This window comes from Macrotis lagotis, chromosome X (assembly GCF_037893015.1).
Source record: "Macrotis lagotis isolate mMagLag1 chromosome X, bilby.v1.9.chrom.fasta, whole genome shotgun sequence".
NCBI classification, from domain to species: domain Eukaryota; kingdom Metazoa; phylum Chordata; class Mammalia; order Peramelemorphia; family Peramelidae; genus Macrotis; species Macrotis lagotis.
In genome coordinates, this window is record NC_133666.1 from 190159929 (window position 1) to 190187914 (window position 27986).

General features: G+C 36.1%; 1 protein-coding gene across 1 annotated transcript in view; it reads right to left on the bottom strand.

Annotated features, from left to right (window-relative positions):
- Positions 1–356: 356 nt before the first annotated feature.
- LOC141498924 (band 4.1-like protein 4B) overlaps positions 357–27986 on the bottom strand; it is a 159597-nt gene continuing 131967 nt past the window's right edge. Inside the window, 5 exon segments of the mRNA XM_074201961.1 lie at positions 357–2747; positions 8137–8279; positions 12107–12175; positions 24109–24186; positions 25067–25211. Coding sequence (XP_074058062.1) covers positions 2678–2747; positions 8137–8279; positions 12107–12175; positions 24109–24186; positions 25067–25211 — 505 coding nt within the window. The 3' untranslated portion in view covers positions 357–2677.

Here is a 27986-nt window from a genome sequence, read left to right on the forward strand (position 1 = left end):
CTAACTAGAGTTGTCCAAAAGTGGAATGGGCTGTTTTGTGAGCAGTGAATTCCTCATTATTGGAATTCTTCAAGCAGAGTCTAGATGACCACTTGTCAATGAGGTTGTAGAGGAAATTCCTGTTCAGTTACAGGTTGGTACAAGATGATCTCTGAGTTCTCTTCCAACTCTGAGATCCTGTGATTCCATGAAATTAAGAAGTTACTAGATTAAACAACAACAACAACAACAACAAAAAATCCCCAACAACATTCAGTTATTTAGTATTTGTTACTAAATACTGTAGACACAAATAATCTTGTTTCTTCAATTGCAATGGGAAAAATACAAAAATGTGCTAAAAATCTGTTATATTTACATAATCAGAGCTACCTCTGTGGCAGATGTAATTCCAATACTTTCATTACTTATCAACAATCTACTCAACTGGTTAGATATACAGCAGCACCCCACTTATCTGGTGGTCAGACTTACAGCAAAAATACTTTTCTAGAATATTTTTAACCCAGAAATAAATGAGAAATATATGAAAAAGAGAAATCTCAGAGTGCAGTATTTTCAAAGCCATGCACTTTGCTCCATTCATTCCCTTCTTAAGAACAGAGCATATTTGTCTACAATTCTTGCAAATTTACATGCAATACTAGTTTATCTGTTTTCCCCTGGCAGACTTCAGTTCTACCTAGAAGATTTTAATGACAGTCTCATGGTGCACAATAGAAACTATGAATAGCTGGTTAGAAGTGAAGAAAGGTATAGGAGAAACAGACCTATTAACAATGGAAATAATTGAGAATGGAGAACTGAGGCAACCACGAGGGAGAAGTTATTCTTATATCTGGTGCCCAATAGAGACACATCTCCCCACCTTATAAAAGAGCACATATTGTATATCATATACTATATAGCACCTAGAGCTGACTGGAGCAGCATTGCATGGTATTCCTGTTCAGGTATAGGCAAAAAACAAAAAACAAAAAACCTCTCAACATCTCAACATTCCTTAATGACATTAATGAGTCAAAAGACAGTTGAACAATCCATTAGAACAGCATCAAAGTCTTTGGGAATTAAGGGGAAAGGCAAAACTAAGCTTTGCACACTTCAAAAAGTCCCTGAGGACGTCACTTCAGTATATCACAGTACAATAACTGATGCTTTTAATGATGACCCAGAGTCATTAAGTCACTATAAGATTAAATTATGTTAGGTTTTCTCTGTTTCCTAAGGCAGAGAAAAGTTTTACTACACTTTAGAAAGAATTCCATAAAAAAGTATTAAAATTTGAATATTTCCTCACTTGAAGGGTTATACTTCATTTATTTGGAGTAGTCACTATCACAAAATTGACTCATTTCCTATAGCTTCCTGATCAATGAGGTGTGACTGCATATGTATCATTAGTATCAAATTGGCACCATTTAGCTATAAGAATTGGAAAAAAGAGAACATATTATATGTGACATAAACATACAGTACCTAAATTTAAGGGGCAGTGCAGCTTAGTGGAAAGATTTAGAGACAGAGGACAGGATGTTCAAATCCAGCTCTGCTGGTTACTAGTTATGTGACCTTGTAGACATTGTCACTTAACTTTTCTGGGTCTTAGATCATCTAAAAAATAAGGGTAGGTGGATCAGATGATTTTAAAGTCCTATAATAGTTCTTAAGAAAAAAGTTGTATTGGTCCAAGATTCTGCCACAACACAAAGTGTTTTATAAATAATTTTCCTTCATAGAAAATCCAAGCAGTCCTTCTAATAATGCATTACCTTTAAATTATAGGGTCTTTTTTAAATGTGACTCTACATTTGTGGGTGCAATGTTTAAATTTTTATTCATGCCAAACAATTTACTCTTTTCAGTTTATTTCCTCCTAAGCTATCAGATAAATTGTTAAAATTAAGGGTTTTCAGGCATGCTTTGCACACATATCTTCTTTTTTATTTCATGTATATGTGCCTAGATAATGACTGATGTGAAGAACTTTACAAGATCCATTTATTTTGGGGTGTGTGTGTAAATGAAAAATCAATACTGAAGATGTAGGAATAGTTTTTCTCATTAAAAAAAATCTTTTTTTTTGTAACCTCTTTCTCTTGTTTGGCCAAGAACTCTCCCCAGTTATAGCTGTGAAAGATACCTCATCTGGATCTTATCTAATTTTTCATAGTGCAACCTTTATTAATATTCAAGGTGCATATCCATAAAAATGATTCTTTAACAAACGGCAGTAGCTCTGGGCAAATTTTCAGTTATACAAAATCAGATTTTTCTCTGTCAATAACAAAGGATTCTGCACAACATTAATTTTGGTAGCTATTAACATATGTACAGAAGGATTTCTGAAAAGAAATCAGTATTCCCTGTTTTTTGATTTCCTTTTCCTAGACTTACCAAATCTAGTCTCAGCTGCATTTTGCAGTAGAAAATCCAAATTCTCAGAAGAAAAAAAAAAGGATGCAATATGTATTCCTCAGCAACACAAGAGTAAAGAGACTCTTTCAAAGTCAAGCCAAATCAAAGATTAATTTCAGCCAATGGTGGAGAATTCAGCAGAGGTCAATGTGTACAACACTGTCATGAGGCATTATTGTTGGATACACATATAAGCTGAAGAATGTAGATTGACAGAAGGCACCACTCCATTCTCCACTGGACAAAGGGTGAATGAATCTTAGAGTTCAGTCATCAACAGTCTTTTCATCATTTTTTCTCTCTCGAGTTCCAGCCGTAGCGTCTCAGCACTGGGTAAGAGTGAATGATAGAATTGATACTGAGAATAACATAATACAGGACTACATAGACAAAACAGCAATTTATATACTTAAGGACACAGACTTATAAACTCTTCTAAGTCATAAACACCAAGAGAATAGCACAGCAGTACAAGATCTAAAGCAGGAAGTGAACCTAGGGATCATTTTTATCCAACTTTCTTATTTTATGAAAGAGGAAACTCAGAAAATAAAGTAATTTTTCTTTTTATGTAGTACAATTGTAGGGAGGGAATATTTTTTCCTAGTTCTGCTTTCTTCACTTTATATTATTTCATAGAAATTTTCGCAAGTTTCTTTATATTCCTCATATATATCTATTTTTATACAACATTCTATTCCATTGATATGTCTTGGTTTATATATAGATCTAACATAGTTTTTGCCTATTAATCTCAGGACTCTAATTCTTTGAAATTGTGAGAAAGAGCTATATTTTCAATAGTTTTTTTCCTTTTTTGCTGATATGTTTAGTGAGCATTTCCAGGAATGGGATTATATTATCAAATAGAATGATTATTTTGGGAACTGCTATGTCTTGCCAGAACGCTTTTCAATTCGGAATTCTACTGATAATATGTGAGTATATTTCTCCTTAACTCACTAAAATTGAGTTTTATTGCTTTTAGTTATTTTTAAAAATTTTTTGTAATTGGATAACTAGGAAGTAGTGCCTGAGAGTTTAATAGGATCATATGGTCATAGATATAGAAGGTAACTTATAGGTCACTGAATCCAACTCCTTCATTTTACAAATGAGGAAACTTAAACCTACTTAAATAACTTGCCCAGGTCAAACATCTCATAAGTGTTTGAGATAGGACATTTATTAATTTGTTTTTTTTAACTTATGAATAGAATAACTTAAAAAGTCATTTCCTGTAATCTGAATATCGTCTTTACAAATTGTTTTTCAGTCCTTTGATGATTTATCCAATAGGGATGCAATAATACTTTTGACAATTTGTTCCTAAAAATTTTTGTATGCCAAATTTTTCTTTTATAATTGTGTAAACATTTCCCCCAGGGCAACTAGGTGGCCCAGGGGATAGAGAATGGAACCTGGAGTCAAGTTCTAGTCTCAGACACATAATAATAAGTCACTTAACCCCATTGTTTTACCAAAAAAAATTTCCCCCAGTCTTTTATTTTATTTTTAATGTTAATTATATTGTTTTAATGTTGTACAAGTCTTTTAAATTTTTTCATGTAATCAAATTTGTCTACTTTGACCTAATAATTTATTCTATTCATTTACTGCAAGATTGCAATGGCTCATCAATGTAGTTTTTCTTTCCACAAAAGAAAATGCAGATTGCAACCAATTCATGTCTGACTGTCCTGTGGACTTATGTCCTCTCATAAATCTACTATATGAGTTATCCAATGGACATGCAATATTATCTTTGAAAATTTGCACCTAAAATTTTTCATATGCTAAATTTTTATCTTTTATATTCGCCTCAAATATTTTTCTCAGTCTGTTATTTTATTTTTAATGTTAATAACTGAGGCCTTCTTGGGGTCCTCTTGACATGATATAATATAGAGCAAATGAATTGTCCAATGGTCATACATTTTTTTTTTGCTATGTGAATGGCCCATCTTTTTTCTGGTCATTTATTTCTTGGAAGCTCTAATTTATACATTTCTTTGTACAATTTCAATGTGTTTCAAGCTTCTCATGTCCATAATGGACCCTTCCATTGCTCTTTTAGGGATTCTCATTTTCAGCTCTTTGATGACTATAATATTCTGTAACTCAGACACATACATCAAGGGAGGGAAGGAAAAGGTGAACACTGTACTAATTATTCTAAGGTGCTGTGCTAATTTGAATCTTACAACAACATTGTTAAAGAATGTTGGTATTAGGGGTCACTGAAAATGTGAAATTTTCCAAAGACGATTCATCCAGCTCTCTTCCTCCTGTTCAGATCTGGACCAAATTCATAGTTCATTTTCCATTTCTGTTCAAGAAAAATAGACTCAGAGGGCTTCCATCCAAATGTCTAGAATGGACCAAAATTTATCCACTTGATTTTTCCTGTGTAGTTGGTAAGGTCAAGCTCTCTCTCTCTCTCTCTCTCTCTCTCTCTCTCTCTTGGCAAGGCAATGGGGTTAAGTGGCTTGCCCAAGGCCACACAGCTAGGTAATTATTAAGTGTCTGAGACTGGATTTAAACTCAGGTACTCCTGACTCCAGGGCCAATGCTCTATCCACTGTGCCACCTAGCTGCCCCTTCCCTCTCATTTTTAGTTCCTGAACCATATTTTCCAAAATATTGGTAACTTTTCTCTAATACATTGCATTAAAGTTACTAAATATCAAAGTATATGCTGATTTAATTTGGGAGGTTTCATCAATTTCCTCCTAAATTTTTCTACCTTCTTATCTTCTACAAATTATGTTAGTATATGAGTTTCAATTATTTTCATAGTGAATCTTTTTTGCAAATACTAAAATAGATATGAGATGAATGAATAGCTTATGATAAGATGTTCCTTGTTGCCAAGAGATACACAATAAAACCAAATCCATTAATGCTTTTATTTGCCTCTCCCAGGAGAGACAATGAGCCATCCTTCCTTTTAATGTCAACTTTCTTTTTTTTTTGTCTTCTGATTTCGTTAACAGTGAAAAGGACATAATTTAGTTTTTCCCTTCTATTATTTCCATTGGAAAACTATAGAGTTTAGCAAACCAATAGATAAGTTAATATCTATGAAAACTGATCCTTGGGATCTTCTTTTCCCTTTTCCAATCACTCTGTAGAAACAGGAAGGAGACATGACTAAGGGTCATTTTGCATTTGTTTCTTTGTCTCAGGGGTTGCTATGGCTAAAGAATGCACCACTAAGTGGCCAGGCTACTATTGATGATCCCTTCCTGCTTTCAGCTAGGCTGATATTCAGAAAGCAGACACTCCAAGCCTTCCCAGCAGGTTAGGACCTGTCAGAGATTGCATTTCAATCACTTAACCTTTGAGAACCCAGCATCCCTTCCACACCATGATGAGATATTGATTTATTTAAAACTTGAAAATTTTCCTTCCCTCTCCAGCTGAGAAAAAATATTTTTCTTTACTATACCATATTTTCTTATTTTTAATTTTTTCATCCAGTTGCAATTTTATTTGTCAAATGGGATGAGAATCTAAATTGATTTTTATTTTTAAACACTTAATAACTAATGAATCCCTTCTCCAGTTGTTACTGTCTGTTGGTTTATCAAACACATTATAATCTTTTAAAAGTATTTGCTCCAACTTTGGGGTTTTTTTATTCTGTTTCACTGGCAAGGTGCTAAGAGGACAGGGTTAGGAACTTAGAAAGACACAGTTTCAAATCTTGCCTCTGACATAATAGTAATAGTTAACATTTATATAAAGTGCTTGAAGATTCACAAAGCCTTTAATATTTGATCCTGACAACAACTCCATAAAGTAGATGCTCGTATTGTGACCAATTTAATATTGAGGAATCTGAGCCTCAGAGAGGCTAAATAACTTGCCCAGGGTCATTTCACTAGTAAACGTCTAGGGGAGGATTTGAAATTAGGTCTTTCTGACTCCAATTCCATCATTGTATACTGCTTTGCTGCCTACTTGCTATATGATCCAGAGCAGACCAGTTAACTTCTCTGAGATGCTGTTTCTTCACGTGAAAAATTACCTCTAAGGTCACTTTCCAGTCTTATGGGTTAGCTTGAATGTCTTTTGTTGTTGTTGTTTTTGTCAAGTGTGAACTATTTTGATGAGAATTTCTATAATATATGTGAAAGTCTGGAAAGGTCATTCACTTTTTTCCTTTTAATTAACTTTTTTTTTTAGTTTTTTTTTTCTTTTTGCAAAGGCAATGGGGTTAAGTGGCTTGCCCAAGGCCACACAACTAGGTAATTATTAAGTGTCTGAGGCCGGATTTGAATTCAGGTACTCCTGACTCCAGGGCCACTCCACTTCCATTCACTGTGCCACCTAGCCACCCCTCTAATTAACTGTTGTTATTCTTTTTTTCTACACAAATTTAATTATTAGTTTATTCAGTTATATAGAGAAATCCACTGGTTATATTTATTGGTACTTTTTAAAATTATGTTGATCTGATCAAGCCATGAATAGCAAATTTCAATCTAGATAGTTACATCTTTATATCTGTCAGTGTTATTTTATGACTAAATTAATTCCCAAATATTTAAAGTTGTTAGATTTTTTTTTATTGTTGAGTTTTTTGGTTTACTTGTTATAATGATGCAAAAAATCCTACTCCAGTACTCACTGTGATATGGAAGTTATCCAAGAATCTTAAAGGTTATGTCAATGAAACACAAGTTCTGGTATGATCCACCAAGCTGGAAAGAATTTAAGGAAAGCCCCTGGGACCAGCTGTGCCTGTTATCCAAGAAACAAGCTAACTAAATATGGAGCAGCCTGGTGAGGAGTTCCAGAGTTAAATGGGATTTGGGAAATCTGACAAGTGAAAAACAAACAAACAAACAAACAAACAAAACAACAAAGCATAAGAAGCCCTAGTTTGGGCCTGGGGAATTATATTTCTTTAATTCTTGTTTTATTTTCTTTTTTTCCTCTTTTTTATAGAGCCTAGTTTAACTTCCATAATGTTGCTTTTAAAATACATACATATGTGTGTTATGTGTGTGTGTATATACAGACACACATATACATACACACACATAATTTTGTTTTTAAAAAGCCAAATTGGCTATGCTGGCAGTCTTCTCTGGCTTCCCACTAAAACAGAAGGGAAAGAATGCTTGAACTTTCTGGTAGCTATGAAACAAATTGCATATACAAACCCTTAACGAAATAATCTAGAGGCAGCGAGGTGGCACAGTGGATACAGTACTGGTCCTGGAGTCAGGAGGGCCTGAGTTCAAATGTGACCTCAGACACTTAACAATTGCCTAGCCATGTGGCCTTGGGCAAGTCACTTAACCCCATTGCCTTAAGTAAATAAAAAAATTAATTTAGATAAGGCAGGTAGCCATCTACAGAGCACTGGTTCTGGAGTCAGAAGGACCTGAGTTCAAATTTGACCTCAGATACTTGATACTTTTTAGCTGTGTGACCTTGGGCAAGTCACTTCACCCCATTGCCGCATACACACACAAGCATGCACATGCACATACAAAAAAATAAACAAACAAGAAATAATCTAAATGAAAGAAGTTAATTCAATTCAACTTCAGTGTCTCAATTTTCAGCAATCTGAGTTTCTCATAATACAAATCTCTACCTTGATAAACTTCAGGTTTCTATAAGTTTCAGCCTGTATGCAATCATTCCCATCTAGTACTCAGCATAGGTTCTTAATAAAAATTTATTGATTGATCGAAATACCTGTCTGGCAGAGAAATAGGTTTTCGGGCAAATATCGTTTGCACTGTTGAGACTGTTTCTGTCAAAGGCCTCATCGTGGCTTTTGGAGTCAATGGGGATGACTGCCCAACATTACACTGTAATTTGCTTTCTCCAAAGTCTGCCTAAGAATGAAAGAGAAAAGAGAACATTTATCCTAACATCTATTGGATTTGAGAAACTTGGTTGCAAAGATTTTTTTTTCCCCAGTTACCTGTCTTTTCCTCTAAGCTGCATTTTGTTTCTACACAGTCAGTTACATTTTATATGAATTCAAATTGTCTGTTTTATGTTCTGTGATCTTCTCTATCACTTGTTTGACTCCAACTATCATCTCTCTTGCTCTCAAATGCATTTATTTATCTGGTCACTGCCTTTCTCCTGAGCTCTGGACCTTCAAGTTAAGCTGTTCATGGGTAGAATTGTTGGTTGGCATTTAGTCTGTATTTATTCCCTCCCATCTCCAAGGCCATCTCCAGTCATCCTGATTCATATCTGGCCAATGGATCCAAATGGTTCAAGAGCAGAAAGTGAGATTGGTGACTTGGCACAGCCCTTCCTCACTCAAATCCAATTCACTTGCTTATCTTAGCATCACCTCCTTGATACCTTGGTCTTTGAGAGTAAACATCATCACTTCCTCCACTGGTGGATTTCACATCTCAAGACATTAGTCTAAGCAGTGATGTGCCCTCATCACTCAGTGATGAAGAGTGTCTCAACTCTTCATCTCAATCTTCTAATCACCTCAACTAACTAAGAACCAGGCTCTTATTCTCTGTAGTTCAACATGCAGACTCATAGTTGAAATAGGTCACCTCATCATTGAAACCTTCCTGGACATCTCAGCCAGAAGTAATCTCTCCATCTTCATTCCTATAATTTTATTTATATCTCTCTTAAGGCACTTAGTGTACTTCTCACATTTTTCCTTTTATTGTAAATATAGTCTTTCTTCTAGTGGACTGTAAATTCTGTGAGGATAGAGTACATGTTCTATTCACCTCTAACCAGAAACTGCTTGGTAGTTAAACCCTTGGGTCTCAGCTCTCCAGATAAAAAAAGTCTTGGAGCAGAATGACAACCATGGTTTTCAGGAAGGTTGACTAAATATTTCTTTTATGAATACAAGATGAGAAACCCCAGAGCTGGTTTACAGGGAAGCATCCATGCAGACAATGTTATCCTCCAAAATTTGTGGGAATTGGACCTAGAAGGAGTGCCATTATATCAGTTCATCATCTAAAGCATAGTTATCTGTGGACATCTAAGTGGCACCGTGAATAGAGTACCTGGCCTGGAGTCAGGAAAACTTGAGTTCAAATCCAGTCTCAAATACTTACTAGTTGTGTGACCCTGGGGCAAGTTATTTAACCTGTTTGCCTCAGTTTTCTCATCTGTAAAATGAACTGGAAAAAAGAAATGACAAGCCTCAGTATTTTTTTTTACAGGAAAACTCCAAATGGGGTCATAAAGAATCAAGGCATGACCAAAACAACCTAATAACAATGATTTTAGAACCAAAAGAGCCAAATCAGTGATTAGTTAACAATATGTAAGAGGAAGTTTAAAGAATCATTCTGGATGAATTTATAGGATCATAGAATTTAGACCTTAGAAATATAACTCCCTCATTTTACAGATGAGCAAAGTGAAATCTGGCTTTAAATTATGTAATAATTAAGTGAATTGCCCAAATTCATTCAGATAGTAAGTGACAGAGTTTGGATTTGAAATCAGGTCCCATGATGCTTATTGTGGCTTATGGATTAGTGAGGTAGGAAGGGTTAAGTGCCTTGTCCAGGGTCACACAGCTAGTAAGTGTTTCAAGACTGGATTTGAACTTGTGAAGATGAGTCTCCCTGATTCTGAGTCTACTGCTCTATCCACTGTGACACCTAGCAATAACAATAATGTCTAATGCCATGTAGCACATTCAGTTTTGCAAAGTGCTTTTGCTCACATGTGTGATCTCGTTTGATCCTCACAATTGCTGAGGACAACTCTGCTTTAGATATAAACAGATATGAACAGGCTCCTTAAGGTGAACAAGTTCCTATAGATCCAACTCCCACAAATTACAGTTACCATGAACTTGATTGCATTATTTCCCTCAAAACCACCTCTATGGTTTCCATTCTACATTCATGGGGGGGGGGGTGAGTATATATTGAGGTAGGTATCATTTTATAGATGAGGAAAGTGAGAGGTGTTATTATTATCCCCAATTTACAGATGAAGAAACTACCCTCTTGGCAAATATAGGTTAAGTGACTTTCCCAGGAATATGGTAGGTATCTGAAGTAGGATCTAAACTCCTGTCTTTATGACTCCAAGACCTATAGGCTAATGAGGTAACACCTCATTGCCTTAGTCCAGGTCCCTACACCTGGCAAGCAAATTTTGTCAGTGGTGGTTTTGGGGGATGCTTGTTCAGCTACAGCAAGTTAAGGCTCTTTCAACTCCTTAGATGCAATGATTCTATTGAAATCACATTCTCTAGAATTGGAAATGAGGGGATGCCCACTGAGGGGAAAGGCTGACCAAACTGTGGTTTATGAATGTTCTATAAGAAACCATGAGGGACAGGACCTCAGAATAACCTGAAAAGACTCACGTGAATAGATATAGAGTGAAGTGAGCAGAACCAGAAGAACATTATTCAAACTAACAGCAACAATGCATGATGATCAACTATGATGGATGTTTTATAATAATAATTAAAGACAACTCCAAAAGACTTGTGATGGAAAGTTTAATATCATCCATACCTAGAGAAGGAACTGTGGAGTTTAAATGAAGACCAAAGCTTACTATCTTTAATTTTTAAAAATTCTTTTATGTATGATGTAATTTTTCCTCTCTATTGTTTTTTCCTCCATTTGGAGTTAGTTTTTTTCACAATATGATTAATTAATATGAATCTATGTTTAGCATGGTTATACATGTACAGTTTATATTAAATTGCTTTCTGCTAGGGGGAAGGAAGAGAGGGAGGTTGAAAAATGTAAAACTCAAATCCCTGCAAAGAAGTGATTGTTGAAATCACATACTCCAGAGCAGAGGTGGGGAAATTTTTTTTTCCCTAGGAGCCATTTGGATATTTATAACATCATTCACCTACTATATTTGGTCAAACATTTGATTAATTTCCCCCCTTAAAAATCTCCTAGATTTATTGAATTTTGAGTCTCACCTGCTGTGGTAGTGCCAGACCATAAGCCTTATACAGCCTGGGGGCTGGATGATCCTGCCTGTGTTCTAGAAGAATGAACTCTAAAGTGGACCATATTTTGGCCTAAAGGAATATGATAAGATCAACGAAGTGGACATTTGGATTTTACTTAAAGAATTCTAGTTGACTGACCCTGGAGTCAGGAGGACCTGAGTTCAAATTTGACTTCAGACACTTGATACTTACTTAGCTGTGTGACCTTGGGCAAGTCACTTATCCCCATAGTCTCATAAAAACAAAGACAAAACCAAGCAAAAAAAAAAAGAACTCTAATGAGGAATTAGAATTTGGGTACCTCCCCAAACAGTCCATTACACCTGTGGATAGTTCCATTAGACACTTTTCCCTAAATTTGTCCACTTGCACTTCTCCTACAAATGAAGGATGGGAAAATCTGTATTTGAATCCAAGCTCTCCTACCTAGTCTACCCGGGTGACCTTGAGCAAGTGGCTTGAGCTCTCAGAACCTCTGTTTATCTGAGATAAGAGGATTGGCTCAGATGACCAGTCCATGGTCATATTGTTACTATTTGGTAGAGCCTAAACCACCAGTGTGCAGGTTTTCTGATAAATCATTTGCTCTTTCCACATTTGGCTTGTGTTTCACAGAGACATTTGGCATCATTTTCTGATATTCTATTTTTGGAGTAGAAGAGAAACATTCTGTTTTGGGGATAATGTTTTAAAAACACATTTTCTGTTCCAGTTTTTACTTACAATTAGCTTTGGTGTTATTGTGAAAGGATCCAAAAATGGATTAGATGTATCAGCAGGGAATGTCTTTATCTTTAAAAAAAAAAGAGATAAAGAAAAGGATGTTATTTTCATAGCAAAAAAGGTGAAATCAAGTATTTCAATCTATAGCACTATGTTTTAGAATGTTAAACTAAATCAGTTCATAATAATAAATAATAATAATAATAAATATATATGTAAAACCTCAAAAGATAGCTACTTAAACAGAGGTGAAGAGCTAACTAGGTGGCTTCATTCATGCAATTAGACTATTATGCAATTATGACAACAATACCTTGATTTGTATTTATGCTTACCTGATGGAGAGCTGATAGTAGGTCTCATCACAGAGAACACCCCTCATCAGGGTTTTCTTCATTGTCACAGGGATTACCAGGCATACTGGGTCCCAGTGGCAAGACTCTCTACGTTAAGTTAAGGTAGGGGTTAAGAGGGTCACATTTGTTGTTGAAAAGACTCACTCAAGACTTGGGAGTAGATAATGAGGAAGAAGCTATTATTTAGATTTTGTTCTACTGAATGCAGTGAGTTAGTTCAGGAGCTGGTGGTCCCCATGCCATCACAGTTCCCTGAGGAGGACACTGAAATTCCCTATATGTCCTCAAATGAACTCCTTATAGATAAACTATGGGCAATGGTGGTGACTTTTAGACTGAAGGAAGAATCTGCAGCCAGAACGTGAAAATTATGGTTGTTTGATGTCCATATTCAAGAACTTGAGAGTGGTTTTTATAGTCCATATCATTCTGAGGGGTGAGTCAGGATTGGGGTAGGTCCAGATGTTGTAGGTAGGCCAGTACTAAGAATCATGAGATTTCTCAGGGTGTGGACCAGTTCTGGTGCTGACCCATAGATTCGAATCTTTTGAAGGAGTCCCAAGATGGCCTCAGCGGGGACTCCCTGATCGTCCCCTTTTCAAATCCTCTTTGCCCTTAAAAGTTCACCTTCACCCTGGTTCTTTACCAGCTAAACTCATATCAACCAGAGCATCCCTGCAACAGTGATGCAGGTAGGAGGGAAGGGGTTTCCAAAGTCTGCCAATCCCAACAAGTTTCACTAAGGGCATTATTTCTGTGAAAAGCAGAAATTGTGATCCTCAACCTACCACCATACTTTTATATTGACAACATGAGAGATAGATTTATATATATATATATATGTATATATATATGTGTGTGTGTGTGTGTGTGTGTTGTGTGTATGTGTGTGTGTGTGTTGTGTGTATGTGTGTGTGTATGTGTGTGTATATATATAATATATATATACATATATATACTGTGTGTGTGTGTGTGTGAAATATAAGAAAGAATTTATAAAGCAGGGAGGTACATTCCCCTCCACCTGATGAGAACTTGGCGGGTAGGGGTTCTCTCTTGGAAACACACCTCTGGTAACTGTCCATGATGACTGATAGCTTAAAAAGAAACTATTCTTACATTTTTGAAGTGAATACAAGCTGGAGCAACTAAGGTCTGGCTTCTGGCTTTAGAACCATTTTCTTCGAAATTTCTTTGCAGGACACTCTCAAGGCTGATGGGCTTCTACATAGCTATACCTACCAGCCTTGTTTTGATTGGAGGGCCCATGCATGCTTCATTTTTCTCTTCTTTCATTTGAATAGAAATTTGAGGATAGCAACGAGAGTGTGCAGGATTTATGACACTGGAGGACTCTGCCTGCTCATAAGGAGAGGAGAGAAGAGGAGGAAGAAGAAATGAGAGGAGAGGAAAGAAAGGGGAAAGTGGAAAAAGGGAGAGAGGGAAGAAAGAAAGGAAAAAAGGAAAAAAGGATGGAAGGAAAGAAGGGGAGGAAGGAGGTAAAGCGCAAGAAGCATCCATCAACTTTACACTGCTCACTTGATGATCACTCTGGGGCTCCCCCCACTCCCTCTCCTCTCCCAACTTGTTCCTTGCCCCTCCAGTTGACTTCTTGGCCCTCCCTCCCACTTGTTTTCCTCCTCCCTCATTTCTCTTAGACTCTTCTCTTTCTCTCCAAAACACAATTTCTTCTCCTCTATTAACAAGTCAAGATGACAAGCCAATGACCCTAGCTAGCCTCTTCCTATACCCAAATTTGGATATATCTTGGAAGATATGTGTGTAATCTTGGTGTTAAAAGAATATGGTTAGTTCTGAATTGTCACTTTCACTTGTTTTCTATCTTTAAGTCTTTTGAATCTCCTTGAAAGAAAAATCTGTTTGCATTTTTGTTCTCCGTCTTTATCTCTGTTGAGAGAAGGGCCATCCAATGCCTTTTCTGATTCTCTATATTTCCTTTCCCAGGGTCTAAGACAGTGCCATGATACAGTAAAAGCCAAGTAATGTTTGATGGGATGAACAGATAATAAATAACATAATAAATTATGATAGTAACTCAAATTCCAGTACCAGTTTTAAATTTGTATCACTGATTCTAGAAAAAGATCTTTCAGATTTTAATTCTTTCCAGACATCAGATAGGCATGACTTTGTTAAGGCACTGTGTTAAATACTGGGACTACAAAGATAAATGCTCCACAGGTCCTGCCCCCACTGAAGAGGTTATTGTCTTGAGGGGTGGACTTGGGAGAGATAATACACATATACAAAGAAATGATATAAAGCAGAATGGATCAGAGCCAAAGGAGAGGTATAGACAAAGCACTCCGAAAAAATTTGAGGAGGAAGAAAACACTCTTATATGGGGGGGGGGGGGGGATCAGGGAAGGCTTCATGGAGGAGATGGTACCTGAAGTGGGGGCTGGAAAAAAGAGAATTCCAGGAGGCAGAGATGAGACACAAATGCATTCCAAGCATGGGGAATGGTCTATATGAAAACAGAGAAGCGGTAGAATAGCTAGGAGCCCAAGTTATCTGAAGTATATTGAGTTTAGAGAACAAAACTGTGGCTTGAAAGGTGGGTTGGAGTTACTGTGTATGAGCTTAAAAGTCACACTAGGTAGTCTGAATTTTCTACTTAGGGTAATAGGGAGCCATGGAGGGATTTTTGAGCCAGGTGGTAATATAGTCAGACCTATGTACCATAAAGATTATATTTTTTCAATTAAGGAAGTTTTGTTGTATTAGTCTTGCTATTGTGAATAAAAAGAGGTCTCCTGTCAGAATCCACATTCATCACAATTCAAGGAAATTTTAGGATCTTTTTTTCTTTTTTCCATATAGAACGTTCAGACTACTCATTATTCTTTTAGATCAAGTATTTTTAATCTGAAGCCACAGATCCCTAAGATAGGTTTCAGGATATGTATAAACATTTTCACCTCAATTAGTTTCCTTTGTAACCCTCTATATTTATTCTATGTATTTAAAAAAAACATCATTCCAAGAATAGATCCATAGATTTAACTAGACGGCTAAAGGACACACAAAAAAGTTAAGAATCCCTGCTTTTTTCGAACAATTCCTGGTTTTTCAAAATATTGTTGTTTTGTTCCTTTTTTAGTCTTGTCTGACTTGTTAGTGATTCCATTTGGGGTTTTCTGGCAAAAATACTTGAATAGTTTGCCATTTCCTTCTATATCTCATTTTACAGATGAGAAAATTGAGATAAACAGGGTTAAAAGTGACTGCCTGGGCTTACCCAATTAGTAATGGTCAGACTTGAACTCAGGGAGATGAGTCTTCCTGACTTTAATTTTAATGAACAGTAATTCATTATTTTAAAATTTGGAAACAGATGAATCTTTAACATGTTTTCCCTCAAGTATGCTGGCTATTTGCTATTCCATGTTTTTTACATGTTCTAAGCTAGTTATACAACCATGGGCTGCAGAGGGAGTCTTAATGAAGACAGAACCTCACTCAAGGAGGAAAGACAGAGAGTGAGGTCAGGTGAAAGCAAGGAGTTTGCTTGGTAAGGGGCCATAGCAGCCCCTTCTGTGGTTTACCAGGGAGTGTACTCTAATTCCCCTCTACCTCCAAGGAAAGGAGATTCAGTATTAGAACCCCTCAGTTATCATTCAGGAGAGAGTCTCACAGAAGATGAACTTCTTAGGAGGTAGAAAAATACAGCAGAAAAATACGGGTGGCGCCATGCCATCATAGCTTCTCATTTTATTGTTTCGCCTTAGGGGCATATCCATATCAAGTTATAAGAACTTATAATTTGCTAGTGAGCCCATTAAGTTAATATGATGAGGTCTGATTGCATTTCAGACAGGAAGAATGACCTTTAGACACATCATCCAGGTCTTTATCTCCAACTGACTAAACTAGTGTTTGATCAGCAAAATAGCACAACTCATCTTGCCATCAAAATTTACCCCTCCTCTTTGCTTTGTTATTTCTGTTAATCCCACCATCACACATCCTCTCCACCTCAGAACCTCTGCTTCATGTTGGGTTTTTTCTTCTTTCTCTCATTCTCCTCAAGTCTGTAAAATCTTGTGGATACTATTTGAACAATCTCTCTCACATCCATCCCTCTCATCAACTCTCATTGGAAAGCTCTTAGTTTAAGTTCTCATAGCTTCTTGATTAGCTTATTTTAATAGCCCCTTAACTGGTTTTCCAGTCTTTCATATATCTGCCCCTCTATTACATGGATGACTCAGTAATCAGATCATGTCAGTCCTCTTAATCAAACAGTTTTAGTGATTTCCTATTGCCCAATGAATAAAGTAGAAACAGACTGAATTTAAAAAAATAACTTATGGTATTTACATTGTTAACTTATGGTGTTTACATCATTAACTGAAATAATTTCCCAGGGTTTCATCTTTCTAGAATCACAAAATCCAATAATTTCAGAGTTCAGAGCTGATCCAAATTCAATATCCAGTCCAATCCATATCCCCCCAAGAATCCCACTACAAGATACCCAATCATACAACCTATTCTGAAAAGTCTCCAAAGAAGAAGGACCCCCAGCTTCCCATGGCAGCCCATTCTTATTTGAGATCCTTTTATTCAACCTCCCTGTTTTTTTCTAGCTTTGCCCCCTGGCCACCAAAAGAACAAGTCTAATACTTCTTCCCAAAATATTGGAAGAAGGTTATCATGTCTTCCCCTCAATCTCCCCCTGGCACCCAGATTTTCTCTTCTCCAAGGTAAATATTCCTAGTTCCTTCAGTGGAATCTTATTGCAACTGAAGTTTCTACTGCCAAAGTAATTTTTTTTCTGATAAGCATGTCTAACCATGTGACTCTTCTACTCAACCAATGTTGGGTGGCTTCCTACAACCTTTAGAAGAAAACATATATCCCTTTTAAAATTCTATACAATCTGGTCCCATCATATCTTTCCAGTTTTCCTGGACATCACTCCCCCTCCCAAACTCTGTGATCCAGTCAAATAGACCTTTGTTCCATACTTCTTTTGTGAGCCTCCATTTCTGATCATCTTTGCCTGGAATGTACTTCTTTCTTTCTTTCTTCCCCTCTCAAAGAGTCTTTCTTTCCCATTACCAAATAGCTCAAATAGCATCTTCTACAGTACTAGTGCCTTTCTTCCCAAATTATTGTTCAGTCATTTTTCAGTCATGTCTGACTCTTCGAGATCCTGTTTGGGGGTTTCCTTGGCAAAAAAAAACAAACAAACAACTGAAGTGATTTGCCATTTTCTCCTCTAGTTTATTTTGTGGATGAGGAAACAGAGGCAAACTGGATTAGGTGACTTATTCAGGGTCATACAGCTAATAAATGTCTGAGGCTAAATTTGAACTCAGATTTTCTTGACACCAGGTCTGGTGCTTTATCTACTGCTAGTTAAACAATGACTATAATTCAGGTCCAACTATTCAACCAGTTCTGAATCCACTTGACTTTATTATTGTCTTTTCCACATTAAGCAGTTGCATAAAAGCATCATCCAGGATTTAGGTTGTCATAAGTAGGTAGGGGATGATCATATAGAAGATCAAAGAAAATAGATAGAAAACTGAATAATGTGATCCACAGAATGTTAGGAGACTTGAGGGAGGTGTACAGGATCTAGGGTAGAACCTCTATGGGGGGTGTGTGGGTGAACTTGGAGAAGAATTAATTAGGACACAAAAACATGAATTGGTTATAATATAACCCATATCTATTTAGCCTAAGAGGAATATACACTTAGGGCTATGAGGGGGGTGATAATCTTATCACATTCCTTTCCTGCCCCTTCCTGTACACTTTTCTGTAAAAGTTATACAGTTAGTAAACAGCAAATTCAGGAATTCAAACTTTATAGAGTATAATAATGACTAGCATATAATATTTTAAGATTTTCAAAGTACTTTACAAATATTATCTCATTTTATTTGCACAACAACCTGGGAAATGACTGTTTTTATTAGACTCCAATTTTACCAAGGAGTAAGCTGAGGCACAGGAAGTAAGGAAACAAACCTATTATGTGTCAGACACTGTGTTAACTGATTTATACCTATTATCTCATTTGAAACATACAACAATCCTGAGAAGTAGGTCCTATTATTATCCCCATTTTATAATTGAGGAAACAAAAACAGATAAAGGTTAAATGATTTGCTCAGGATTACATAGCTAAGAAGTGTCTGAAGTAACATTTGAACTCAGAATTTCCTGACTCTAGGTCCAGTACTCTATCCAATGTACCACCTCTAGCCTTTCTTAAAGTTCTTGAGTGGAAGACATGAGCAAGTGTGTATTTTTGTTCTCTTTGTTTCATCAAAAGTTCTGACTTCTCAACACTTTAGTCCTGAGCTGATCTTGGGAACTGCTTCCTGGGATATTGTGTTGGGCTTCCCAAGAGGTGCCTGGGTCCCCTTGCACTCAACCTAGTTTGGCTGTGGAAGAAACCCCTAAGCAGTAAGCTTGGAGATAGCATCTCTGAGTTGGGATAGACTCCTCCTGGAGAGGAGCAGATAGAAAGTTAGAGGTTACTTGGTCCAGTCCCCTCATTAAAAGAAGAATCTTGAGACCCAGAAAGGTCCAAGGATTTACCCAAAGGTCCTTAGAATCAGGTTCTCTTTTCTGTATGCCAAGTTGATGAATAAGCTACATTACTCTAAGCAAGGAATCAAAGTAGAAGCTCCCTCCCAGCTGGTAGATGGCTTTTGGCAGTTCCTAGAAGGAATGTCAGGAAACATAACACCTTCTTTACAAAAACCTGGATAAACATAACACATGCATTATCCTAACTTTTAACAGCTGCTGGTGTGTGTGTGTGTGTGTGTGTGTGTGTGTGTGTGTGTGTGTGTGTGTGTGTGTGTGTGATTTTGGTTTTGGTTGAGAGCTTCATCTTTCCCTTATTATAAATGTACTATATAAAAGTATATTATAAAATATAAAAGTAATAGTAATAGCTAGCATTTATGTCACCTTGAGATTGTCTCATTTTATTCTCACAACAACTTTGAGAAATAATTACTATTGTTATCCCCATTTTTATAAATGAGGAAACTGAGACTTGTCCAGGGCCCCCACAGCTAATATTTTACTGAGGTCAATGGATATGGTGCTGGGGCTAGAGTTAGAAAGATTCATCTTCCTGAGTTCAAATCTGTCCTCAGATAAGATACTTACTAGCTGTGTGACCCTAGGCAAGTCAGTTAATCCTGTTTGCCTCAGTTTCCTCACCTGTAAAACAACCTGGAGAAGGCTATGTCAAACAACCCCAAATAGGATCATGAAGAATCAGACATGATTGAATTAACTCAAGAAGAACTTCTTCGTTCAAGGTCCAATATTCTATCTATGGTGCTGCCAAGATGCCAAGTAGACCATGTGTTTTACTTCTGCCCCCAGCAAAAACAAAACAAAACCAAAAACTCAAACCCTAAAAGTCCCCTTACTTCCTGGTTTATTAAGGAGATATTTCTTTGTTTTCTCTTAAACTAGACAAATCCAAAGTACAAGGGAATGAAATGAATGATTTTTCTTAGAGATCTGCTTAATTAAAAATGATCAAAAATAGATAAATCCCTGTTAAGTATTATACCAATGAATTGAATTCCCTGTTCACACACACACACACACACACACACACACACACACACATATATATTATATATATATATATATATACATATATATATATATATAATATATATATATATATATACTTTAGTATTTGCATGATTTTAGATGGAAAAAATCTTGTACAGTCTTGGCATAGGGGAAGTCTATCTGTTGTTCTATTTTTTTAATAGTCTTGTTTTTATTTGAAAAACAAACAAACAACACCAATGTCCCAAGGCTGCTTGTACACTATTGACCTTGATTCCTAAGAATGACCCAGTGTTTGTTTCCATTGTTTTATGAAAGCTCATAGATAACCCGCTAATTTTAAAATTCTGACCTCCCATCCTGTACTTTCCAGATACCTTTCATAGGTCAAGCCCCAAAGTCAACTAAGCTTGATCTTTGACTCCAAGAAGACCATACAGTAAAGATCTGGAAGACTGATCCAGTAAATTTCTGTAGATTATGCTGCCTTGCTGACTAGTCAAGAGGATCCAAAGAAACTCAGTGCCACTGAATTCTTGTTGCATAGTTAGGTCAAAGTAAAGCTCCCTTTTGGGGCAGTTAAATGGTAGATGAAATGCTGGACCTGGAGTCAGGAAGACCTGAATTCAAATCTGATCTCAGACCATTATTAGTTCTATGACCCTGGGCAAATCATTTAACTCTATTTTCCTCAGTTTCCTCATCTGTAAAAATGAGCTGGAAAAGGAAATGGCAAATCAACATTGCTGAGAAAACTCCAAGTCACAGAGAGTCTGACATAATGGAATAATAGGAATTGTAATTTAAAACTTTTACTAACTGCTATGACTTTTTTCATTTTTTCTAAATATTGACTCTGAACAGGTTGCCAGCATTAACAAAAATCTTCAAGGGTTCCATTTTGTTTATGAACTAAAATCTAATCTCCTTGCCCTGGCATTCAGAAATTTCCAAGATGTAGTGCTACTCTTCTTTTTGCAGTCTTACTTTCTCTAACTCCCCTCCCTGTACTTTTTACTCCAGTGACCCTTGAACATGACATTGCCCTCTATCTTGCTTTTCTCAAACTTTTCCTCTCTTATTGGCTCTATTTATTAAATTTCTAAATGCCATCTCCTCATCTAGCACTCCCAAGTAATAATAATATTAGCGATTATGATGGTGATGGCTAACCTTTCCATAGCATGTGCCAGCATTGGGCTAAGTACCTTACAAATATTACCTTATTTGATCCTAGCAACAATGCTGGGAGGTAAGTGCTATTATTATAACCATTTTACAGGTGAAGAAACTGAGGTAAATGGTTAATTGACTTGCCCAGTGTCATTCAGCTGGAATCTGAGGCTAAATTTGAACTCAGTTTCTTTCAGACTCCAAGCCCAGAGCTCTCTCCACTGTACCACCTTACCCACCTTGCCCTTTATATATCAATTCTTTATTTGCATTTAGCAAATAAAAGTGTACATTATAGTTATCTTTATGTATCTCTTCCCTCCTCAATCAACTCCATTGGCTCCCTTTTCTCTCCAGAATCAAACAAAAACTCTACTTTTTAGTTTTTATGCCCTTAAGAACCTTGCCCTCACCTATAACTTTATTAGACATTATTCCCCTTCTTATATTCTGCAGTCTAGCAAAACAGACTTTCTCTTCATTCCTTACACATACTTCATCTCCCTTCTATCATCTGCACCTTCATGCCTATAGCATAGTCTTTTCATTTCTCATTTCCACCTCAAAGAATACCCTTCTGCCTTCAAAATGCACCAACTTGTATTTGAAAACTTTCATGGTTCTCTCAAATGATCCTTCTTTCCCCTATATATATATGTATATATATTATATATATGTATATAATATATATATATATATATATATATATATATATATATATATATATATATATATACACACACACACACACACACAGATGCTTATATCTCTGTTGTCTCCTCATTAGGAAGGAAGCTTTTTCCTCCATAGTATTTGTCTCTCTAGTGCCTGTTTCCCTGTAGGGTAGACAATACTTGTTATTTGTTTGTGTTCATATTTTATTCCTCTCCTAAACTGTAAGATCCAAGTGAAAAGAGACAAAAGGTGGACTTTGCCCATCACTTAGCACAGCACTCTATTTTAACACATGTTCTGATGAAACACACCATCACATCAGTACCTCTCATTCAGTAGATTCACAACTTTGATGTGTCTTAGATTCAAGTCTTGATTTGTACAGGTTCTCCATTTGCAACTCTCATCTGTATAGTCTTTAAAATCCCTTCCAACAAGAAATATTATGCTTTGAACTTTAATTATAATAATAGCCTTTTAACTTACATCTCTTCCTATAGCTTTCCCTCTATGAGTCCATTTTGTACACTGTTGCCAAAATCATCTCCCTCCAGTTCTGAAAGGAATTGGGTTATTCTTCTTAAAAAGAACCATCAAAGTCCTCCTACCTTTAGAGAACCAACCCTGCCCCACTGACCCCTCTATTATCATGTTTGATATTTGAGTACTTCAAAAAGGGTCCCATCCAATTTAGTCACAGGAATCTGTTGGCTGTGTGCACACAAAGACACACACACACACACACACACACACACACAGTCCATTTTTACCTAAATGCCTTTATTTACAATCTTACTTTAGGCTCTACCTTATTTAGGTTCCCCTGGATTCCCTTTCTATCACCTCTAATCTTACTCCAACTTTTTTAACATGACAACAAACTTATAACCCTAAAAGCTTTCTCTGTATCATTTTGAGTATTTACTTACTCTGTATCATTTTAGGTATTCCCATACACTATTATTATTCATTCTACTTTATAGAGGTGTTTCCCTATCCAACCAGACTACAAGTTCTTAGAACAGGGATCACATACCCTCCCTTTCTTCTGTATCTCTCAGCACCTAGAAGAAAAGTTTGCTTTTGGTAGGGCCTTAATACATGTTTATTCACCAGCTTACATAAGTATAAACTCATTTTACCTGTAGAGAAAACTAACCTAAACCTGTGCCAATCTAGATAAGTTCTCTGATAGGCTATAAGACCTTTTTCCAAATGACCTATGGTCATATCTGTGATATGCAATGTGTTAATGATTTAGTGGGATTTACTTTGGGTTTTGAGAATTTGTCAATAATTTTTAAAAATACTTATTTTAATAAAAGGTATAGTAACTGCAGGGGAAATAGCAGGTGCCTTTATTATACTTCATTTTGAATTTTCACTAATTTCAGGTCCTATGACTGGGTGGAAGATAAATTGAGTACAGGAAAGGCTGCAGGACTATTGATCCAGAATTATTAGACTTGTGCATCAAATGATCTTAGTCAAATATAAGATACCAAGGTAATCTCTTGGTCATATTTATCAAATTGCAAGACACCACCCCTCCCCACAACAAAGCTGTACTGGGTAGAGCCAGTCTACTTTCCTCCCTCCGATGAATGTATACAAAGAGCAGAGAGAGCAGGAAGGTGTGGAAGCAGGACCTGGGGGGGCTGGCTGAAAAGCAAGAGAGAATCACTAGATGAGCATTTGAAGCAGGGGAGAAAGAGGTTGACTGCTGGGAAGGTACAGCAGCAGATGGATACCTGGCATGCAGCAGCCAGAGAGAAGGGGCTTATATAGAATTAGGTCATCACACAGACACATGAAGCCAAGAAACTGCAACACAAGCAGGGACGAGACGGACAAAGAATGGCTTAACAAGCGAACCCGCTGTGGAAGATACTGTAGTCATACTCAAATATGTGAAACATAACAAGACCCAGAATAGCTTCTTTCAAGGATAAGGGTACAGAAACACTGTAACTGTCTGTCATATATATCAAAACTTGAAGGAAAAATGCAGTCCCAGGAATTTATTGGAATAAAGGATTTCAACTTGTATCACTGAATGTATGTTGAATACATCATTGAATTAACCTTTCCAAGAGGTATATCCTAATTTACAAGGATCCAGAATGTGTCCCATGGTTTTGTAGCTATTCTCATTTATAGAGGTTTCTTTAAAAATTTTTAATTTAAAAATCAAACCCTAAAATTTACCATTGGTGTAGCTTCTGTGAAATCCATCAAAAGGTCACCTGGTCCCAAGGTAAACACATCTCCTGTGTCAGAGGGACTCTACAAAGGCAGAAAATGTTTCCAGGTCAGTGTTGGCCCAGCATTTTAAAAGATAATATATATATACATACTTAATGAGAAAACTACCATTACATTCCATATTTTTCCCTTTATCATACTAATGTTGGGAAATAGGACAAACCAACATGGGTTAGGCTATTTGTTAAGAGCAAAAAATGTATTTCATACTTGTAGCTATTGTCTCAGTCTCTTAGTAGCTGTGAATCGCTGGGTAAGACTTCTAACCTCTGTCTGCCTCAGTTTCCTTATCTGTAAAATGGGGATCATAATAGAATATTCTCAAAGTTTTTAGGATTGTTTAGGATTAAAATGAGATAGTATTTGTAAAGTTCTGCAAACCTTGAAGCAATAATGTTGATGATTTCTCAAGGGAAAAATTTATAAAAAATGTAGCATTATCAGTTTTTGTAGACTTGGGTTCTAGGCTCATCAATATTACAAGCTAGTTTTATGATGTTAGGAAGGATAACTTCACTTGGCCTTCATTTTCTTATCTGTAAATTGGAAGCTGGGGATGGTCTAAATGACATCTCCAGTCCTTTCTAGTTTTATGATGCTATGATTCTAAGATTTAATCATAATTATATCTGGATAACAAAAGCCATTGATTATAGAGAAATAGCTAATTTATACAAGTGATCCAAAGTATGGATAGTTAAGATTCATAGAATAAAAATGAAAAATTACATGCCAGATCTAGTGTTTAAGCTTTAGCTAAACTGCTTTCTACATTGTTTATATTAAACTAAAAAAGGTAGAATGATATGTCATTCACTTCCTACCTATACACACTGTACATTTACAGCATGATTCAGCATAGTCAGCCCTTTGTACATCCCTTTCCCTTCTTGTACTGTACCTTTGCACAGGGGGATAGTTGATTTTGCCCTTCCATCTTCTGAGGTGTGCTGATTTTCTGGGATGCTGGAGATCCTGGTGGTCCTGATGTTGTTGCCATGGCAGCAGCCAGGGCTGGAGGAAGGTCATCTTCATCACTGTGGTTACTGAAAGTACATGAAGCTCTGCTCATTACAACAAAGGGGTTTCCAAAGGAAGGAGATTCAAAAAGGATATATCTTCACAGGGACTGACTTATTTATTTTGTTCCCTTAATATTGACCAAGCAGCTAATAATTTTGTTGCCAAATTATTTTTTTAAAATCTATTTGCTACAAATTATCTCCTAAAGGGAAAACATTTTTTTTTGCATTTTTCATGCTGGCTTAAATTTAGTTTGATATTTTTCACTGCACATAATTGCTAATTTGCTTTCAATCATTTTTAAAGCTCCATCTGTGTTTTTTAAAATGTTTCTCAAGAATGAAGATACATTAGATCCCTTGAAAAAAGGATTGAAAATTGTTCAGCTACACACTGACAGTCCTGAGTATGTGTATATACATGTGTGTATTTTGTTTGTATGTATTTTCCCATGTGATATCTATACATTCAGAATAACAAACAAAAATTAGCCAATGCAATTTGTTGAAGTTTGTTGTCACATTCAGTCCAAATCTGGACAGCAAAAAATAGTTTGAGACAAAAAAAAATAAGTGATTCTTTCATAATTGTAAGAACTTTTAAATACTCATGTAGCTTTAAGGTGAAAAATAAAAAAAAAAGAAGCCTCCCTCATTTGAGAGAGAGAGACTCTCATTGTCGGGGTGGGAGGATTCTTCCTTCTCTCTATTCTTGTCTTCTGTTTGGTCATCTTGGCTTTTCAATGTTAATGCAACTCTTTGAGAGGCATTTTGTTCCCAAAATATTGTAGGAATAGAGTGGATCTTTGCAGATACTCCTTATGTAAGATTATGCACTTTTCAACTAAGCAGTTTTCCCACAGACTAGTTTTCATAGACTGTCTTGAAAAAAGAATCATCAATATGTTGATTCTTTTAGAAAGTCAATGCTTTCTTTAGCTTCATTTACTTGTTTCTCCCTGTTCTCTAATAGTCATTAATTTTCCTTTTCTAAGTACTTCAGTAATTTTTTTTTATTTAAAGAACAAATTTCATGTTCTTGATAAAGAGAAGTCTCTATTATCAGGAAATCAAATGTTTTAATAACTTTAGATCCGCAGTCATGGAAAAAGAAGGCATTTAGCACCACTTGAAATTCCATTCCTCCCTATTTCTTATCTTCACCATAACTATCATGGTAGATACTTGTGTGTCTGTGTGTAGAAATAGTTCTTGGAAGAGTACAAGTAGTAACTGTTGGAATTGGGGATATAACAGAGGAAAGGGAAACATTAAGAGGATAGAGCAGTGATATAAAACTAAAAGGCTACAATAAATTTTATTTTAAAAAATAAAAGGAAAATAAAGCTTGTGGAGTTTTGCTAGCCTCTTAAATTTGGGACTCTAGTTTCTACTTTATAAATTTACTCTTTCTGATGCCTTGCCAAACCTTCTGTATTTCATTTTATAATTTTCTACTCTTTCCATTGGCTTTCCATTTTGCTCAATTTACCCCCTTTTCCTTTGTATGTTGAGATTTACAGACTCCTTGCAGTCAAGGCTTTCTTAAGGAGAAGACTAAACCTGATTTCACCAATCTGCCTGAAAGCTTATATGTCATCTATTTTGAACCATTTCAGGACATCCAATCCTCCCCATTCCTTCTGTTGTCACTTCTTATAGACTTAGAACTTGTCTGTGCTCTCCTAGCATTTGGAACAATCATCCTGATCACCTGATATTCTCTTCTTGTTCAAAACCTGTCATTTTTCTTAAATAATTATTTTATTTATTAACTGTGATGTGATCTTCTATCCATCATATAATTTCTTTTCCCAGCAGAAAAATATAATTAAGGAACAAAATTAACACCAATATGTTGACATATAAGCTTCAAGAGATCAGGGTCACATTATGTAGTGTGTAAACTCAGAACTCACAAATAATAGCAAGCTATGTTTAGGTAGTTCTTGAAAATGCATAAATACCTATCCTGAGGAAAATGAAACCACACCCAAAATACAACTTCCTTTTCGAATACATGTTGAAGGGTTAGGCATAGGATTACAGTATATGAAGACAGTATTGCCTTATTTCCTATCTTGTCCATCTAGTTGTGAAGTATTCCTAGAACTATTGTACTGTTTCTAGGAAAGTTTGGAAAAACCTAGCCTTGCTCCCATACTTCATGATTGCCCGTTATCCCTTCTAACATACCAGCTCTGACTACTGTAGTGGGCAACATTAATATATCTTATTTATGTTGTGAAAATGAAGGTCAAGCGTTAGATAACCTGGCCCTGCATGGAACATTATAAGAAAGTTTACAACATCTTGGACTTACTTTCTGGTAACAATTATGTCTCTTCCTTAAGGATTAGACTATAGATGGTTTTCAGGAAGTTACTCCCAAAAAATTTCACAGAAAATAAAAGTTATCCCAAATTCTCACATAACTTGTTATCCTCTATAGAGAATTTATAGAAAAACATGGATAAGAAAAGTATAGAAAAGATATAGGGATTGACAACTGCAACAATGGAAGAAGGACCCACTCTGATATATATTGCAAATACTTTAAAATATGACCTGAAAACATAACTACTGTGCAAAATATGAAAGTTTCCTCTCCTCTTTAAGCCATTTTGAAGGGGGGAGATATCACCCTTCTAGTTACATCTGAACTTTTATGGAGATGTAGAGAAGAGGAGAAAGAAAAAGGAAATAACTATTATATATGCATATTGTTCCCTTAATTTTTGTCATTGTAATACATCACCGAGAAGCAGTATAGAATAGTAGGTAAAGACTTGGTTTTTG